Source organism: Mauremys reevesii, linkage group 7, assembly GCF_016161935.1.
Source record: "Mauremys reevesii isolate NIE-2019 linkage group 7, ASM1616193v1, whole genome shotgun sequence".
Taxonomy (NCBI): domain Eukaryota; kingdom Metazoa; phylum Chordata; order Testudines; family Geoemydidae; genus Mauremys; species Mauremys reevesii.
Window position 1 is genome coordinate 56,353,243 of NC_052629.1, and position 19,262 is coordinate 56,372,504.

The 19,262-nt window shown below is 42.9% G+C and overlaps 2 protein-coding genes across 6 annotated transcripts in view; both read right to left on the reverse strand.

The window, feature by feature from the left end:
• Window positions 1–12,071, reverse strand: part of LOC120368535 (pulmonary surfactant-associated protein A1-like) — a 19,777-nt gene extending 7,706 nt beyond the window's left edge. For 2 of the 5 annotated variants that reach the window (XM_039480657.1, XM_039480653.1), the window contains exon 1: window positions 11,994–12,071. The gene's annotated coding sequence lies outside the window, so the exon portion shown is untranslated. Of the gene's footprint in view, window positions 1–8,039; window positions 8,295–10,125; window positions 10,142–10,562; window positions 10,642–11,919 lie in introns of those variants that run through there. The other 3 variants (XM_039480655.1, XM_039480654.1, XM_039480656.1) reach the window with 3 other exon arrangements.
• Window positions 8,284–18,034, reverse strand: LOC120409506 (pulmonary surfactant-associated protein A-like). Its single transcript, XM_039547719.1, has 5 exons — window positions 17,800–18,034; window positions 13,185–13,301; window positions 11,994–12,071; window positions 10,518–10,778; window positions 8,284–8,294 (listed from the first exon to the last, which is right to left on the reverse strand). Exons 1-5 carry the CDS (start codon window positions 18,032–18,034, stop codon window positions 8,284–8,286), a joined length of 702 nt encoding a protein of 233 aa, XP_039403653.1.
• Window positions 18,035–19,262: the final 1,228 nt, after the last annotated feature.

Consider the following 19,262-nt stretch of genomic DNA (forward strand, 5'->3'; position numbering starts at 1 on the left):
TGTCAGATCTGCAGATGAACTGAAGCTCAGCAGTTTCTCTTTGAAGTCTGGTCCTGAAGTTTTTTTGCTGCAGGATGGCTACCTTTAAATCTGCTATTGTGTGTCCAGGGAGATTGAAGTGTTCTCCTACAGGTTTTTGTATGTTGCCATTCCTAATATCTGATTTGTGTCCATTTATCCTTTTCCATAGGGACTGTCCAGTTTGGCCGATGTACATAGCAGAGGGGCATTGCTGGCATATGATGGCATATATTACATTGGTAGATGTGCAGGTGAATGACCCGGTGATGGTGTGGCAGATCTGGTTAGGTCCTGTGATGGTGTTGCTGGTGTAGATATGTGGGCAGAGTTGGCATTGAGGTTTGTTGCATGGATTGGTTCCTGAGTTAGAGTTACTGTGGTGCGGTGTGTAGTTACTGGTGAGAATATGCTTCAGGTTGGCGGGTTGTCTGTGGGCGAAGACTGTCCTGCCACCCAAGGCCTGTGAAAGTGAGGGATCATTGTCCAGGATGGGTTGTAGATCCCTGATGATGCATTGGAGAGGTTTCAGCTGGGGACTGTATGTGATGGCCACTGGAGTTCTGTTGGGTTCTTTCTTGGGTTTGTCTTGCAGTATGAGGCTTCTGGGTACACGTCTGGCTCTACTGATCTGTTTCCTTATTTCCTCGTGTGGGTATTGTAGTTTTGAGAATGCTTGGTGAAGATTTTGTAGGTGTTGGTCTCTGTCTGAGGGGTTGGAGCAGATGCGGTTGTACCTCAGTGCTTGGCTGAAGATGATCGTGTGGTGTGTCTGGGATGGAAGCTGGAGGCATGAAGGTAGGCACAGCGGTCCGTGGGTTTTTGGTATAGGGTGGTGTTAACGTGACCGTCACTTATTTGCACATTGTGTCTAGGAAGTGGACTTCCCGTGTAGATTGGTCCAGGCTGAGGTTGATGGTGGGGTGGAAGCTGTTGAAATCGTGGTGGAATTTTTCCAGAGTCTCCTTCCCATAGGTCTAGATGATGAAGGGTGCGTGAGCGGACGAGAGCTGAGGAAGCATTGTTCCAGGTCAGCCATAAAAATGTTGGCATATTGTGGGGCCCTGTGGGTGCCCATAGCGGTGCCACTGGTCTGGAGGTATATATTGTTATCAAATTTGAAATAATTGTGTGTGAGGATAAAGTCACAGAGCTCAGCAACCAGTTGTGCTGTGGCATCATCAGGGATACTGTTCCTGACAGTTTGTATTCCATCTGTGTGTGGGATATTTGTGTAGAGAGCCTCTACATCCATGGTGGCCAGGAAGGTGTTTTCTGGAAGGTCACCAATGCATTGTAGTTTTCTCAGGAAATCAGTGGTGTCACAGAGATAGCTGGGAGTGCTGGTGGCGTAGGGTCTGAGTGGAGAGTCCACATATCCAGACAGTCCATCAGTGAGAGTGCCAATACCCGAGATGAATACCCACTTCATCAGATGCATCCTACCCCTAACCCACCCAGCAAGTTGGGGGAGGGAAATTAATTAAACCTGAAATTTGGTAAGTTCTTGCTTTTGAGTGCTTGAGTTTAGAACCTTAACATACTTTGAAATAATCCTTTTGGATTAATTTCCTAATTAAAAAAACAAACACTGAAAACTCAGAAATTCCATCATTTGCAACTATATTGAACCTCCAGCTTGGGTCATCAGCAAGGTTTGGGCCTTTACATCCCCAGCACAGAACTCTTTCTCTTGAGGTAACAAAGTGGTAGTAGGCTTAGTATGTGGATCAGACAGTAGAGGGGGAAGACACCTATACTATGCCAGTGGGTTTCATACCTATTTGCTAACAGCAAAGGAAAGTTAGAGCTGGTTGAAATTTTTCTGGGAGAAAAAAATTCCATCAGAAATGCTGCTTCAACAAAAGTGAAACCTTCCTGGGAACGTATCAATTTTCAATGAAAACTTCTTTGAAAATCTGATTTTTATAAGGTAGAAATGTTTTATTTCAACTTTATCATTTTGACTTTTCTGTTATATTACAATGTATAATATTAATTTAAGTCTAGACATGTTGATAAAGTCAAAACAAAATGTCACTTTGATTTTTTCCTAAATGAAATTTTGGAATTTTTGTTCCAATCAGAATGAAAAAACAAGCAAACTTTTGGAATTTCCTGTGGCATGGAAAATATGGTTTGTAACTAGCTGTAAGGAATGTAGAGAGTCAGGTCTGGAGTTGCAGCTAGCAAGGGATGTGAAGGGTAACAAGAAGGGTTTCTATAGGTATGTTAGGAACAAGAAGAAAAAGAAGTGTGTGGAACCCCTTTATGAATGGGGGGGGCAACAAGTGAGAGATGATGTGGAAAAAAAAAAGTACTCTGCTTTTTTTTTTTTGGTCTTCACAGAGAAAGTCAACTCCCAGACTGCTGCACTGGGCAACACAGTATGGGGAGGAGGTGAGCAGCCCTCCGTGGTTTCATTCCAGGTTCTGAATGGGAAAAACCTCTACTAGTAATAGACCCATCTGCCCCATCCCTCCCACAAACCTGTTTGTCCCCCTCTCCTCCTCTGTGCTCCACTTCCCAAATCCTGCCTTATTCCTACACTGCTCCTATCCAGGCCCATTTAGGATGAGCATAGAGGCATCTGTACAGTTCTCTCTAACCCTTCTCCTCCCTTCCCCTCTCTCAAGGTCCTATGCCACTGCCCATCCCCTTGAATCCTGTCTCCTACTGCTTCCCACCCCTATGTCTGGCTACTGTCCTGTTCCCACCCTTCACCCTTCCTGCAACCCCTTTTCCCCATGTCCTGCCTCCACTTCCTCAACACTCTGAAATCTAAGTCAGGCTGATTCCCCCTCCTTCTTGCTCCCTGGGCAACTTCCTGGTACAAGTGCTGGAGGAACCGACTAGGGGCCGTGCTCCTCTTGACCTACTGCTTACAAACAGGGAAGAATTGGTAGAGGAAGTAGAAGCGGATGGCAACCTAGGCAGCAGTGACCATGAGATGGTTGAGTTCAGGATCCTGACAAAAGGAAGAAAGGAGAGTAGCAAAATACGGACCCTGGACTTCAGAAAAGCAGACTTAGACTCTCTTAGGGAACTGATGGGCAGGATCCACTGGGAAGCTAATATGAGGGGGCAAGGAGTCCAGGAGAGCTGGCTGTATTTTAAAGAAGTCTTATTGAGGGCGCAGGAACAAACCATCCCGAAGTGCAGAAAGAATAGCAAATAGGGCAGGCGACCAGCTTGGCTTAATAGTGAAATCTTTGGTGAGCTTAAACTTAAAAAGGAAGCTCACAAGAAGTGGAAATTTGGACAGATGCCTAGGGAAGAGTATAAAAATATTGCTCAAGCATGCAGGGGTGTAATCAGGAAGGCCAAGGCACAACTGGAGTTGCAGCTAGCAAGGGATGTGAAGGGTAACAAGAAGGGTTTCTATAGGTATGTTAGGAACAAGAGGAAGGCCAAGGAAAGTGTGGAACCCTTACTGAATGGGGGAGGCAACCTAGTGACAGATGATGTGGAAAAAGCTGAAGTACTCAATGCTTTTTTGCCTTGGTCTTCACAGAGAAAGTCAACTCCCAGACTGCTGCACTGGGCAACACAGTATGGGGAGGAGGTGAGCAGCCCTCCGTGGTGAAAGAACAGGTTAAGGACTATTTAGAAAAGCTGGACGTGCACAAGTCCATGGGTCCAGATCTAATGCATCAGAGGGTGCTGAGGGAGTTGGCTGATGTGATTGCAGAGCCATTGGCCATTATCTTTGAAAATTTATGGCAATCGGGGGAGGTCCTGGACGATTGGAAAAAGGCAAACATAGTGCTCAGATTTGAAAAAGGGAAGAAAGAGAGAACCCGGGGAACTACAGACCAGTCAGTTTCACTTCAGGCCCCGACAAAATCATGGAGCAGGTCCTCAAGGAATCCATTTTGAAGCACTTGGAGGAGAGGAAGGTGATCAGGAACAGTCAACATGGATTCACCAAGGGCAAGTTATGCCTGACCAACCTGTTGCCTTCTATAATGAGATAACTGGCTCTGTGGATATGGGGAAAGTGGTTGATGTGATATATCTTGACTTTAGCCAAGCTTTTGATACGGTTTCCAACGGTATTCTTGCCAGCAAGTTAAAAAAGCATGGATTGGATGAATGGATTATAAGGTGGATAGAAAGCTGGATAGATTGTCGGGCTCAACAGGTACTGATCAACAGCTCGATGTCTAGTTGGCAGCTAGTATCAAGTGGAGTGCCACAGGGGTCGGGCCTGGGGCCAGTTTTGTTCAACCGGCTTTGTTAATGGTCTGAATGATGGTATTAATTGCACCCACAGCAAGTTCGCAGATGACACTAAATTGAGGGGAGAGGTAGATAAAATGGAGGGTAGGATTAGGGCCCAGAGTGACCTAGACAAACTGGAGGATTGAGCCAAAAGAAATCTGATGAGGTTCAACAAGGACAAGTACAGTGTCCTACACATAGGAAAGAAGAATCCCATCCACCGCTACAAGCTGGGGACTGACTGGCTAAGCAGCAGTTCTGCAGAAAAGGACCCGGGGATTACAGTGGACAAGAAGCTGGTTTTGAATCAGCAGTGTGCCCTCATTGCCAAGAAGGCCAATGGCATATTGGGCTATATTAGTAGAAGCATTGCCAGCAGATCGAAGGAAGTTATTATTCCCCTCTATTTGACTGGTGAGGCCACACCTGGAGTATTGCATCCTGTTTTGGTCCCCCAACTACAGAAGGGAAGTGGGCAAATTGGAGAGAGTCCAGCGGAGGACAATGAAAATTATTAGGGGGCTAGGGCACATGACTTACGAGGAGAAGCTGAGGGAACTGGGGTTATTTAGTCTGCAGAAGAGAAGAGTGAGGGGGGATTTGATAGCAGCCTTCAACTACCTGAAACGGGGTTCCAAAGAGGATGGATCTTGGTTGTTCTCAGTGGCAGAAGACAGAACAAGAAGCAATGGTTTCAAGTTGCAGTGGGAGCGGTCTAGGTTGGCTATTAGGAAACACTATTTCACTAAGATGGTGGTGAAGCACTGGGATGGGTTACCTAGGGAGATGGTGGAATCTCCATCCTTAGAGGTTTTTAAGGCCTGGCTTGACAGATCCTTGGCTGGGATGATTTAGTTTGTGTTGGTCCTGCTTTGAGCAGGGTATTGGACTGGATGACCTTCTGAGGTCTCTTCCAACCCTAATATTCTATGGTTCTATGGTGGGGGTAGGCAGTGAGAGCACAAGAGTCTACAGGCTTTCAGTTCAGGTGCCCAGTGCCACAACATCTCAGAGCAGCAACTTCAGGGAAGTCCTGCTCAGATCCTGAAGCCCAGGATGGGGTATGCTCAATTGCACTCAGGGGATGGGGCATGTGCACGCTGGTCACATGTAGGAACTCTGAACAGATGACACATGCCCAGTACTGACATAACCATCAAAGAATTAAGCAGGCAAAAACTAATCAGTTGCTCTACTGAGCATGTGCAAACAGTGGAGCTTTCAAAGGCTCAAAACTTAGCCAAATTTGGGAGTCTTATCATGGGAACAGCAAATGGCACTTCCCTGACACCAGGGCAATACTCCTACCAAATTTGAAGTTCCTATTCCATAGCACAGAAGTGCGAGAATGTCTAAAACATTTCTTAAAAATAATTTGTTAAAATGGGTAAAACAATGCATGTTCTCCTCACCTAACCTCACTCTCAGAAATGGCTGAACCATTTTTGGTGAGACTTTTAAAAAAATTGTCTGACTGAGGCAGACAAACCTGAATAGTTAAAGTTTGACAAAGTTATAAGCAACTGAAAACTGGTTCCTAGGTTGTAATGGGAAGTGTTGGGTAACCTTACCTACAGGTATTGCTACCTGCACCAGCAGTAATACTAATACACACACACACACACACACACACACACACACACAAAATTACATCATCTGTGATGCTGTGTATAAAAAAAATAACCATTTGAATCATTGTTGCCACCACTGTTATAAAATTGCAGCATATCTTGAACAAAGTATATCACAGAAGGCGTCAATGGAACGGTTACTATTTGCTAAGTATGATTATCCTGTTCATATGCATGTATTACCTTTGTATCTGAAGTTATGAATATTGTCTAAGTATCTTAAACATGTGACGTATTCCTGAGTGACACCCCCCCAGATAGAGTTACATGTGGACCAGACAGCTGTGTATTGATGGCCTATCAGGGACACTTCACTCTCATAGTGGGCCATTGACAAACCCTCATCCTGTCCAGATAGCTCTTCCTGAGGATGCCTCAGACAGCAAGAAGCCAATGGCCAACCCCCATGATTCAGCCATGCATGTAAGGGCATGTGATATGCCCTTACATGCATATCTGGACTCCATCTTGGGCCAGTAACTTTCCACATACAGGGGCTGTCTGCTTTGTTTGGGACAGTAATTTTCCATGCATATGGCAGGGGATATAAAAAGACACCTAAAACAGCTCCATGTTGCCTCTGTCCTGCTCTGGACTGTGGACTTACAACTAAAAGAAGCATCTTGAGCTATGGCTTGAGGACCTTCCAATCTTTTGGAAGTTATCAGACAGACTTTACAAGCCAGCAGCCTATGACATGTGTTACAGACCTGATATAAGGACTTTGCAGTCATTAGTATGTATATGATCTATTAACCATTTATAACTCTCTTCTTTTATTATTAAATCTTTAGTTAGTTTACTAAGGATTGGCTGACAGCATGGCATTTGTGTAAGATCTGTGCTATATATTGACCTGGGGATATGGGTCTGATCCTTTGGGCTTAGAAAGAACCTCACATATGGGGTTTCAGTAACCTCTTAATATATTAGACTGGGATGCCTGGATGGGCGCCAAGGGCTGGAATGTCTATGGGGACTGTGTTTGGTTTCTGGTTAAACAATGTGGTACTGCAGAAGTTGTTTTGTTACTTGTTTGGTGAATCTAATTAAAGAATAAACCACCATTTTGGGGGGGGATCGTCTGCCCTGAATGTGGCATTCTCAGAGTGGCCTGTGTGAGTCACCCCATCACATCAATTATAGGTTGTTTAACACCAAGGAGGAAAAGGAGTTGTTTAGACTGGTCCAACTTGGAGTAACTGGATGAAGTCTAGAACATGGGAAAAATTAGGCTAAATAGCAGGAAACATTGCTTAATCATGACATCTATTTGAATGTGTATGGTCTCCCAGGGGAAGTGGTGGAGCCCCCATTGGTTTAGATATTTCAAATTGGATTGGAGATCAGTGGAGAACACACTATAGGGGATAACTCTGTCCTGATACCCTAAATAACAGACTAGTTACCTATTTGGTTACTATTTATCATAGTGTATGAAAGCTTCAGAAACTGAGCTCGCTATAAATAGGCATCAACTGAAATTCAAAGATCACTCTGGAATTAAGTCTTCATAATAGAGGTCTGTCATTAAAGGTAACAAGAGCTAGACAGGTTCCCAACTAGAAGTCAAATTCACTTAACTTCCTGATTCTCAAATGTTTCTCTGAAAAAATCTTTTTCTGAATACATACTTAATTACTGCTTGCTGATTCTTCTTGGAACATTTAATTAACTTTACACAGCTGAGTACAGATACCAAGCTTTGTGCTTTTGTCTCAAAAATTATAGGGCAAATGTCAGTTTTCATAATCTTTAATACATCAGTTCATGTAACAGCCACTCCTGCAGGGATCAGGAGAATGTAATAATCTTATTAATGATAGTTGAACCTAAAAAAGGTTTAGAAAAGGTCTCTGAACTTCAGGTGTTTATCCAAATTGGTTTCGATGCACTCTAGGAGTCAAGAAACTGCACATTTGGGGAGGTTCAAAAAGGAACAGTACAAGAAACCTTGTCCATCTCAGATATAGAGAGTTGGTCCTCTGAATTCTAGAGTGTCCTTCATTTTTAATTATTACTATTTTTGCATTATAGTAGTACCGAGATGCACAGCGCATACACATATTAAGAGACAACCCTTGTGCCCAATAGCTTTCATTTCAAACAGACAGGAAAGGCAAAGAATGGGAGGGGAAACAGACTCAGAGAAGGGAAACTACTCACCCAAGGTCACACAGCTTGTCAGCAGCAGAACAAGAAACAGAACCAGAGTTTTGGTATTGACTTCAGTGGCACCAAGATTTCACCCAAGCTCTCAAGTCGCAGTCCAATCTAATGAACCACACTGTCTCCCTAGGTGTTTTTCAGCACCTGAATGAGCAGGTTACTTTGAACACCAGTAGCTGCATCATTAAAAAGCACCACAAAACATCACTCCTTTCATGGCCTCTAAGAGAAGAGAACCCACTCATCCAGATTCTGTAAAACAACAGGAGAAAATAAGAGAAACTCTAGACAGCAGACAGGTCCTGATGCCTGGTATCCCATGCATCCACATCAAAGAAAAGAGGTCACTGGGGAGATGCAGGTACTCAGGCTGAACCCTATGTTAAGTCACCCACAGCAGCCTCAGCATCAGACTTTGGTTTTGGTACAATGTTGAAGTCCTGCAAAAGAGGCAGATTTCCTGCTGTTTCCAGGCCTGTGTTTGATTTTGGAAGTATAACCCCTCTTAAATCTATTTATCAGAAGGATGGGTGTTATCCAGAAATCTTCATATAAGAAAGGAAAATCCTTCCAGCTGTGTAATGAAAAGATAAAATGAATGAAGTGGCTTCACTGTGATAATCAAAGATAGATAAAGCCAAGAGAGTTTTGTTTGTAGAATAGTAAATCTTCCTTCTTCATAGAATCTATGCCATTCTAGTTGGCATATTTTTAGCAAAGACAACTTTCCAACAATAGGACTTTAAAGAGGTTATTTTGCAAGTGAAGATTCAACATTTTGAAGTTCACATAATGGACATTATATCAAGTGTTGCTATTCCATGCCAATTTTGAAGTAGCAGTCATGTTGCACATTCTTAAACTGGCTGGAGACCTTTGCTGTGTATTGGCCTATGCAAGCGACCCCTCCTTTCCTGCAAAAAAAAGACTCTATTCCCTAATATTGGAACTCAACGTTTTGCTGAAGCACAGTGTATGAATTAGCCATACAGAGGAGTCCCTACAGTGTAGGATAGTGTCCCTACAGTGTCACTCCCCAGCATGGTGTAGAGTCCAACATTATGCAAGCTCCCTGTATAGCAACATCTAGGAAGATCTTGGGAACAGGAGATGATAGGACCAGAATGTCTATTGCTCTGTATACCCCATGGTACCTCCTCTCCCTGCATTGGTGAGAGAATGGTTTGAGGACGCTCCTGGGAAGCTGCTCCACAGGTTGGGGAAGTGTATGAAAAATTTCTTACCCCCTTCTGCTTGTGAGGATTCCCAATGCCCAGCCTAATTACGCAAGCTGAATGCCAAGTAGTAGTAGTGGTGGTGGGGGTGTGAGCCAACGCTCTTGGAAATCAATGGCTAGCCTCTCATTGACTTCAGTGGGCTTTGGATCAGGCCCTATGTCAGTGCTGGCAGCCCTCTTCTCAAACCTTGCCTTTGCTGGTCTGATGATAGTGGTCAGATGTGCATGTAGCTTGTGTGGGTGTGTAAAATCTATTCAGTTTACACATCAGTACGATATTGTTTGTCCAATGGTTAGTATGATATAGAAGAGTCTTGATAGAACTGTAAAATACTGTAAATGACTATTTCTATAGTGCTATAGGGGAACATGGTATTGACACACAAAAACAAAATAAGCAGCTTGCAGTATAGCTAAATGATCTATGATTTCCAGGGTTTTCGTTGTGGTCTCCCTTTATAATAACTGAGTTGAATTTTATTGCAGGGTTTCATAGTACACAGTATGGCCTCAGTTCTGCAAAGAGATGCATATAAGCAGGGTTTTGGAACGGAGCCTGGAGATGGAACGTGGAGTAGTTCCGGAGCAGTGGAGCTGCAGGTTTTTGCCTGGAGCTGGAGCAGAGCCGGAGCACAGCTCCAAAGCCCTACATATAAGTGGATCCACCATGTATTTCTTCACTGAAGTACATCTGTGTGCATTTCCTTCCAGGATTGAGACCTGTTCCTCTAATGTTGTTGCATAGTATATGCTGCATTATCTAGGCATGTAACTACAATGGAATGTACAAAGTTAACTTAGCATGGGACTCCTCAAACACACTAAGCCAAACCCTGAAATCCTTACCTGGAGCTTAATCAGCCACAGTGAGACAAGGCAGAGTTTGGTTACTATAATTAACCCCCTCTCAAATTAGGCATAGTTCTAATTAATCACCTCCGGTAGTTACTATTTCCTTAGTAAGCATGAGGAAGGAAAATATTACATCATGATTTTGTTTCTCTCAGATAAAATAATCACAGAGGACATTAGCTATATTGCTGAGAGAAAAGGCTCCTGTTTATGTCTGAGACACAGAATATTGCATGGACTCTGCACTATGAAATAACTGAGAGGAAATGCTTTAAAATTCACAGATAGTGAGGCGGTACTGGTTGCATTTTTTGTCATTCCAGCCTCCATCAGTGTACATCTCCACACAGTTTTCCTCTCCTTTGCCATTTGGCTCAGAAGCGTACCAGTTGTATAAACCAGAGGTTTCCTATCCAGATACTGGAATTCACCTGGAACATCACTCTCCCTTATACCCAGATAAGCATATCTGTTAAACTGTTTCACAATATCCAAAATAGCATCGTTTTCCTCCTGGTTCTTGGGGGTGGCGATGGAGCCACCAGCATGTTCACATGCTTTTAATGTGGTTTCAAAATTGACTTCTTTCCCATTGGTTGCGAGAATTTTCCCCCCCACTTCTGTTATTTTTCCTTCCAAAGTAAGGACTGCAAAGGAAAGAGAAAAGATATGGTTGATTTTTTTGTCTTATTTTATACTCTATTTATACTGTCCATGTTGCTACTATACTACTGGCTTCAAGCTTGATAAGTTTATGGAGGGGATGGTATGATGGGATAGCCTAATTTTGGCAATTAATTGATCTTTGAATATTAGTGGTAAATATGCTCAATGGCCTGTGATGGGATGTTACATGGGGTGGGATCTGAGTTACTACAGAGAATTCTTTCCTGGGTGTCTGGCTGGTGAGTCTTGCCCACATGCTAAGGGTTTAGGTGATAGCCATATTTGGGGTCAGGAAGGAATTTTCCTCCAGGGCAGATTGGCAGTGGCCCTGGGGATTTTTCACCTTCCTCTGCAGTGTGGGGCACGAGTCACTTACTGGAAGATTCTCTCCACCTTGAAGTCTTTAAACCATAATTTGAGGACTTCAATAGCTCAGACATAGGGTAGGGGTTTATTACAGGAGTGGATGGGTGAGATTCTGTGGCCTGTGTTGTGCAGGAGGTCAGACTAGACAATCATAATGGTCCCTTCTGACCTTAAAGTCTATGAATCTATGAGAAACTGCCACAGCCTATTTGATGTTTATCTTCACGTGCTGCCCAACATGCTGGACATGTACAGCACAGTCCTTTGCACTATGCTGTGCCTAGTCCCTTCTGATTCTAGTCTATGTAAGTTCTGATACTCCATTCATACATATAGTATGCAGAATGCTCAGTATGTTGTATAGCCCTAAGCACCCATCTATGTCCCATCTTATGGACAGCCTTTTGCATTGCCCCATATACTGCATAGACACACACTGACCAATCTTTCTTGGGCACTTATGTGGCCTCCATTACCTGAGCGCATCACAAATTATCTTTACAACACCTTTGTGAGGTAGGGCAGTGTTATGTTATGGTACGGAAAGACTGAATGAGTTGCCTAGGGTCACACAAGATGTTTGTGGCAGAGCAAGAATTGAACCCTGGTCTTCCACATCTGAGGCTGGGCTGCTGGATCATCTTTCCTCTTCTTCCAATGTGCAACAAACACCTGAGCATACTTAATTGGTGTTTGGAAGTAAGTTTTGGTGAGGAAAGTTTTAAAATTGAATAAAGTTTTTGAAATGTAACTTACTTTAACTTGGGCTCTCATGGTTCATTTTGTACATTGAATTTTACACAAGTTGTGAGGAAAAGCAGAAAGATTACCTCCTTCCAGTCTGGTAATTCGATGTTTTAAAACCTGGAGGCTTTCTTGCAATTCAGGATCGACAGAAGCAGGCAGGCCTAAAGATAATAATAATAATTATCAATTAATTTAAATGCGACTTCACTCATATGAAAAATGCATATACAATTAATACAAATTTTCCACAATTGTCTTGTACTTGATGTATGTCAGTTTCATTTTCTGTGGTGGAAAATTCTATTTCCCTGTATTTATATATTTCCAAAGAAACCTTATCACATATTGATTGTTCTAATACATAATATATAAAGTATATGCCTGTTGAAACTCCAGAGAGTTTCAACTACTGGAGAGTAATTACTTAAAGCACATTATATGTGAAATAAGATCCATTTTTCTATTCTGAAGTCTTTTGTGTATGTGAAATCCATGAAAGGGTTAATAGTTTAGAAACTATATCCTGCATAGGCTGAGCCAATTAGAACTCGCTGTGATTTAAATTTGCAACTTGACAGCCACAGTGGAAAACTTTAGTGGGTTTGGAGTTCTTGTGATATTGAACAGAACTGGAATTCTCTTCTCTGCTTCCTTTATGGTCAGTTAAACTCTTATAGTTTTTCAGTATGCTTCTGTCTGAATAGTGACTGCAAAAATGTCATTGTAGGGTTCCATGTAGGTTCTCTCCAAGATGACATATGAAGTATAAGTATGTTTATGGATACAGAGATTTTAAAAACAAAAACTCCCAGCATGCAAGTTTTTCATAGGATCTGAGAATCAAGCTGGCTGTTTTTTGTCATACAAAATCATCACCAGTAATAAAACTTCTGCAGGTGAAATTATGCCATCAGTGACACCTGTAAAGTCCCATTGCCATTAGTGGGGTAGTATAACTGTAACTGATTGGAACTCAGTAAAGAATTCTGTTGCTGTTGCAGAAGGAGGAATAGATTCCTTCTCAGTGTATGGGAGCTGTGCTGGTTCTGCTTTGGTAAGACAAGTAAAAGGTAGTAAAACGTATTTTAGTCAATAGTCAGGAGATCTGATAGATACAGGAAGCAGTTCAGTTGAATAACAAAGGCACCATTTTTACAGTCACTTCTAATAGCAGAACTGCACTTTAACAGACTCAGTTACTTTTCCCTGGACTGCTTTATACACAGCACAAGTATCCAGTTATTTTGGACTAAACAAAGATTTGTCTTATTCACCTTGTGGTCCAGGCTCCCCTCTCTCCCCCTTGTTGCCTTTTTCACCCTGGGGCCCTTTCATCCCAGGAAGCCCATCTCTTCCAGGAAGACCTGGTTTGCCCTGGGGCCCTGGAGGACCTGGAGAAGAGCAGCACACAAATGAAAAACATACAACATTTATTTTCAGCTGATGCATTTTATGGGAAATTCAGAATAAACACAGGTTTAACAGATGCTGGCCAGCAAAGCAACACACTGCATTGTGCTTCTGAATAACTTCATTAATGCACAAGCCTCAGGTGACTGTTGGCTTCATAACAGAGGCAAAACACTGGCTTCCTGGAATGAGCAACCAAATGCATGTTAGCAGCCCAACTACTTGAACCTTGGTTTTGACAGATTGACATTTTATGACCAAAAAAAAAAATTGTCAGAAAATTCCTAACAAGCTGTATTAAAATTGCCACTTTTTCTCCTTCGGCTTCTCACTCTTCTGCCAAAGAACTGCTTTTGTTTCCCTCTCACTTCCACAACATTAATGTTCCTCCTACTCTACACCACTGGGAGTTGTTGCACCAGCAGAAGTTTACTATAAGTTGGAACTACAGGACAATTTCACTCTAGAAATTAAGCAGAAATTGACTGTATTTACTTCACCATAAGAGGGTTCCACTGTGCATTAAATAGAATTCACCATTTTTTATTTCATCTGATTCAAGGAAACAGATGATAAACAATCTACTTTACTAAGCATAATAGTCAACACAGCAATACATCTATTTAAAAGGGGAGATAACCACTGACCATACCTGGTGGGCCTGGGTCTCCTTTCATACCACTCTTCCAGGCAATCCCCTGGCTCCTGGGGTGCCAGGGATTCCAGGAGTTCTTGCACACTTCTCCTCAGCATGACACATCACCAGAAAAAAAACTGCTGCTGCAAGTATGTGAAGTGACTGGAGTGACACCATTGTTCAGGCCAGCTACAAAAGCAAGTTGTATTTACCATGCAATTCTGCACTGAGAAAAATAGGAGCTGATTTATGCTAACTGGAAATAATGAAGAAGTGGTCATTGTTAGATTCAAATTTAGCCTTGAATGAAGTCTTCAATTTGGGATTAAATCTTTCAAGTTTTGGTGTTCCCCCCCATTTATATTGAGGTTATAGAAGTATCCCTAAAATGACCCAAGCCTGAGAGATAATATTAAAATAAAATAATATATATAAAAAAACTTATTGGTAATATTCGTTTGGTGGCAATGGTCATAAATCATGTTCTTTTTTTATTTAATGTGTGTACATGAAATGTAATATATTACATGGCAGTTTTGAAAAATGCATAATTCCAAACATTAGCTTGCAAGCAGGATTGATTCTCATGACATGTATGGCTAAGTCCCTTTGTTTTTAGTTTAAACTGATTTTTACAAAAAATTCCCAGGTTTCACAAAAAGTATGATTCATTTTTTTCTGATTTTTCACCCTACTTTTGTGTCATTCAAATATATAACAATAACATGTTTTATTAGGAGAATACAATACATAGCATGAGATACATGTATTATGATAATGCATTAGTCGGTGTGTATATGCAAACCTGCCTGTTGAAGTAAGGCTATGTATTAGTCTAGAAGATACACTCGATAAACAAGCAGACATGCACGCAAGCTCTGAAGTGCGTGTGCATCTGAGCATCCTGATGAATCTCAAACCCACCACATACACATTTCAAGCTGTTAGCAGTTAATGCTTTCAAGATTTGGCACACTAAAATGGGAAGAAAATGAAAATCTGTATCAAATACATTTCAGAAGTATTCAAAATTAAAAAAAACAAAAACAGGAGAAAAGGATGAAGTTGAGTGTATGGCTTACAAATGCCATGGCCCAATTATTAAAAGTAAATATTTATAGGCCAATAGTTCTAAGTCTACAACAGTAAACTGTTTATTCATATGAAAACTTTTATTTGGGGATTAGAAATACATTGTTTTCTTAAACTCAGAGGTAGCATTGTGTTTTGAGTTCCGTTTTAGGAATGGAATTCAAAGCATTAATCTACTGAATACTTCCCCCCCCCCGCCGTCTTTCTGTCCACCAAAATAAACCGCAATATTTACTCAGAAAATTATCAATAGTTTTTTGCACTGATTTTCACCTGTTTTTGTTGTTTTGGTAATAAAGACTAATACATTCCTTGGAAAAATTAAATTAAATAAAATAACTGAAAACGAAGGGCCCTATGTATGGCAGATCATAGACTGGCTGCCATCTGTAAAATAACTTTATATTCCACACCAAGTCTAAATGACTCAGAGTGGTGAAAACATTGAAGAACTAAAAAGGACATTTTTGATAACACTTTCTTCTCAATTTTTGACCAACTATAAAGCTAGTTAAAATTTTTCAAATTTCAAAAATGTGAGCAATTTTGAAAAAAAATCAAAATGTTTTCTAACCTGCTCTCATTACAATCTAGTCAGAAATTATTAAAACCGAAATGGATGTAATGTACAGTACTAGAGAATGAATCCTCCTTCAGTTATTAGCATCATTCAGCTAAAATAGTGAGAGTGGTGAAGAGGGGTGGAGTCCTACTGACTCCAAACTAGTGAACATAAGAACATAAGAACATAAGAAAGGCCGTACCGGGTCAGACCAAAGGTCCATCTAGCCCAGTATCTGTCTACCGACAGTGGCCAATGCCAGGTGCCCCTGAGGGAGTGAACCTAACAGGCAATGATCAAGTGATCTCTCTCCTTCCATCCATCTCCATCCTCTGACGAACAGAGGCTAGGGACACCATTCTTACCCATCCTGGCTAATAGCCATTTATGGACTTAGCCCCCATGAATTTATCCAGTCCCCTTTTAAACATTGTTATAGTCCTAGCCTTCACAACCTCCTCAGGTAAGGAGTTCCACAAGTTGACTGTGCGCTGCGTGAAGAAGAACTTCCTTTTATTTGTTTTAAACCTGCTGCCTATTAATTTCATTTGGTGACCCCTAGTTCTTGTATTATGGGAATAAGTAAATAACTTTTCCTTATCCACTTTCTCAACATCACTCATGATTTTATATACCTCTATCATGTCCCCCCTTAGTCTTCTCTTTTCCAAACTGAAGAGTCCTAGCCTCTTTAATCTTTCCTCATATGGGACCCTCTCTAAACCCCTAATCATTTTAGTTGCTCTTTTCTGAACCTTTTCTAGTGCTAGAATATCTTTTTTGAGGTGAGGAGACCACATCTGTACACAGTATTCGAGATGTGGGCGTACCATGGATTTATATAAGGGCAATAATTTATTCTCAGTCTTATTCTCTATCCCCTTTTTAATGATTCCTAACACCCTGTTTGCTTTTTTGACCGCCTCTGCACACTGCGTGGACATCTTCAGAGAACTATCCACGATAACTCCAAGATCTTTTTCCTGACTCGTTGTAGCTAAATTAGCCCCCATCATGTTGTATGTATAGTAGTGGATCTTAATGCAGTGCCAGGTTCCTGATCCTTTGGATGTTCAGATGGAAAAGCAACTATTCAACTCTAAGGGGATGTTTACATAGCAATTTTGAGGCACGATTGCAGCATGTGAAGGCAGACCTGACCTAGCTTCCATCCAGCTAGTTTGCTAAAGACAGCTGTGCAGCTGCAATGGCACAGGATACCCACCCAGGTGCAATCCCACCTGGACCCTCAGGTGGCCAGTCCATGCCGCTGCACATGGCCCTGTGGTTACAGTGCTGTTTTTAGTGAGTTGGCTGGCTCAAAGCTAGCTCTGATCTGCCTACATGTTGTGTCCCAATTGCAGTATAGAGATACCCTCATTCTTGCTCTTCCTCTCTCTCCTCATTCATAAAACCCCAGCATTTTTCAAGCAACTCCACATCTGATGAAATCATTAATATGAGTAGACTGGAATAGTAACAATAAAGGTAAATACAGCAAAGCATTTGAAAATATAATCATCATCACCACCATCACATTGGTCATTGGGGCACCATCATTGATTCCGACCCCTTCTCCAAAATCCCCACCCCCAACTCCACCCTCTCCCTGCCCCCAGGGGGTGCAGAAAGGGTGTGGGGTGTGGCAGGGGCTTAGGGCAGGGAGTTGGGGTGTGGCAGTGGACCTGGGTGCAGGGTGCAGGAGGGGGCTCAGGGCAGGGGGTTGGGGTGCAGGAGGAGTGCGGTGGGGGTTCAGGGCAGGGGGTCGGGGTGCAGGAAGGGTGCGGGGTGTGGCAAGGGGTCGGGGTGCAGGAGGGATGTGGGGTGCAGCAGGGGGTTCAAGGCAGGAGGTCGGAGTGTGTCAGGGGGTTCGGCTGCAGGAGGGGTTGGAGGGGCAGGCTCCGGTCCGATATGCACTGGGGGCAGGGCAGGCAGGCAGGGAGCCTGCCCTGCCCTGGCCCCGCGCCGCTCTGGGAATGGGGAACCATGGCCAATGGGAGCTGCTGGGGGGGCTGCCTGATGTAAGAGCCACACACAGACACCCGCACCCCTCCTTCCCCATGTTCCGGCTGCTTCCTGGAGCAGTGCGTGCACGTGGGGCTGGAGCCGCCCTAGGTAAACGCTACGGGGGTAGGGGGGTGGGGTAGGGTGGGGGGGCGAGAGGACCTCACAGGCTGCAGAAAATAACCCCGGCTCGCGGGCCGTGTGTTTGAGACCCCTGGGCCAGATGATCTCGATATATGGCCGTACCACTTCAGCTTGCTCTTCTTCATGGTTGTCAGGAGGTCTTTATATGACCCAGTGCATTGGATGATGATGTTGTGGACCTCTTCATTAGTGATGTGATCGAAGTAGGCGATGCCCAGGATTTTACAGAAGTATCTCATCTCTACTATCTGTATTTTCCATTCAAGTTCTGCCATAAGGGTCCATGTCTTGCATGCACATAGAAAAATGGAGATGACCAATGAGTGCAGCAGTTTCAGTTTGGGGTCTAGGGAGATGTTCTTATTACTCCAGATTGGCTTTAGCTTTGCCACTGGTGCTGTTGTTTGTGCAGTTCTTGCCTGAATTTCTGCCTTGGATCCTTCATCAGTGATGATTGCCCCCAAATACTTGAACTGTTTCACTGTCTCCAGCTCTTGTCCACTGACAGTGATATGTGAGCTGATTCCATCAGGTTTCTTTATCATCAGCTTGGTTTTCTCTCACTGATTTCCATGCCACATTTTGCAAAGGTTTCATCCAATAATTTCACAAGGTTGGCAAGTTCATCTTTGCTGCCTGCCAGGCCATCAATGCCATCAGTGAACCGAAGATTTGAGATTGTTCACCCTCCCAATGCTGACTGTACATATGTGATCTGCTAGGGCATCAGTCATTATGTGCTCCAAGTAGAAAATATAATAGGAAATGTAAAGGGAGACGTTTGCAGCATGGCCTAAGTGAAGTTCTTTGTAGTTTTATAAAGAGTTCATTCACCCGTCTGCTCTGAAGTAGAATGAAAAAAAGTCCTCAAAAGTCTCATTTATATAGTATGTTATTTGATAACACACCTGCATACCAAAGTGGAGGCTTGATAACTATAATTTGCATGATTCTTTTTTGTTTTGTTCACACACTTAATTTGTTACACAAATACTTAGAAAAGTTTCAGGAACTGTGTGACGCTGATTTTCTTGATTATAGTCAGGGGCAGCTCCGGGCACCAGCATGCCAAGTGCGTGCCTAGGGCGGCAAGCCATGGGGGGCACTCTGCTGGTTGCCACAAGGATGGCAGGTAGGTTGCCTTCGGCGGTATGCCTGCGGAGGGTCCGCTGGTCCCACGGCTTCGGCAGACCTCCTGCAGGCATGCCGCTGAATCCGTGGGGCTGGGGACCTCCTGCAGGCGTGCCGTCGAATCTGCGGGACCGGGGACCTCCCGCAGGAAAGCCGCCGAAGGCAGCCCGCCTGCCATGCTTGGGGCGGCAAAATGCCTAGAGCCGCCCCGATTATAGTAATAAGTTATGTTTTAATGGAGAAAAAACTCTCAGGCAGAACAGATAGTCTCAAAAGATTTTTTCTGGAGTTAATTCAAAGAATACAAAGTTTTCATGGAACGTTCATCTAATTTCTAAAATAAATCATTGTTATTGTTCAAAAGATTACAAG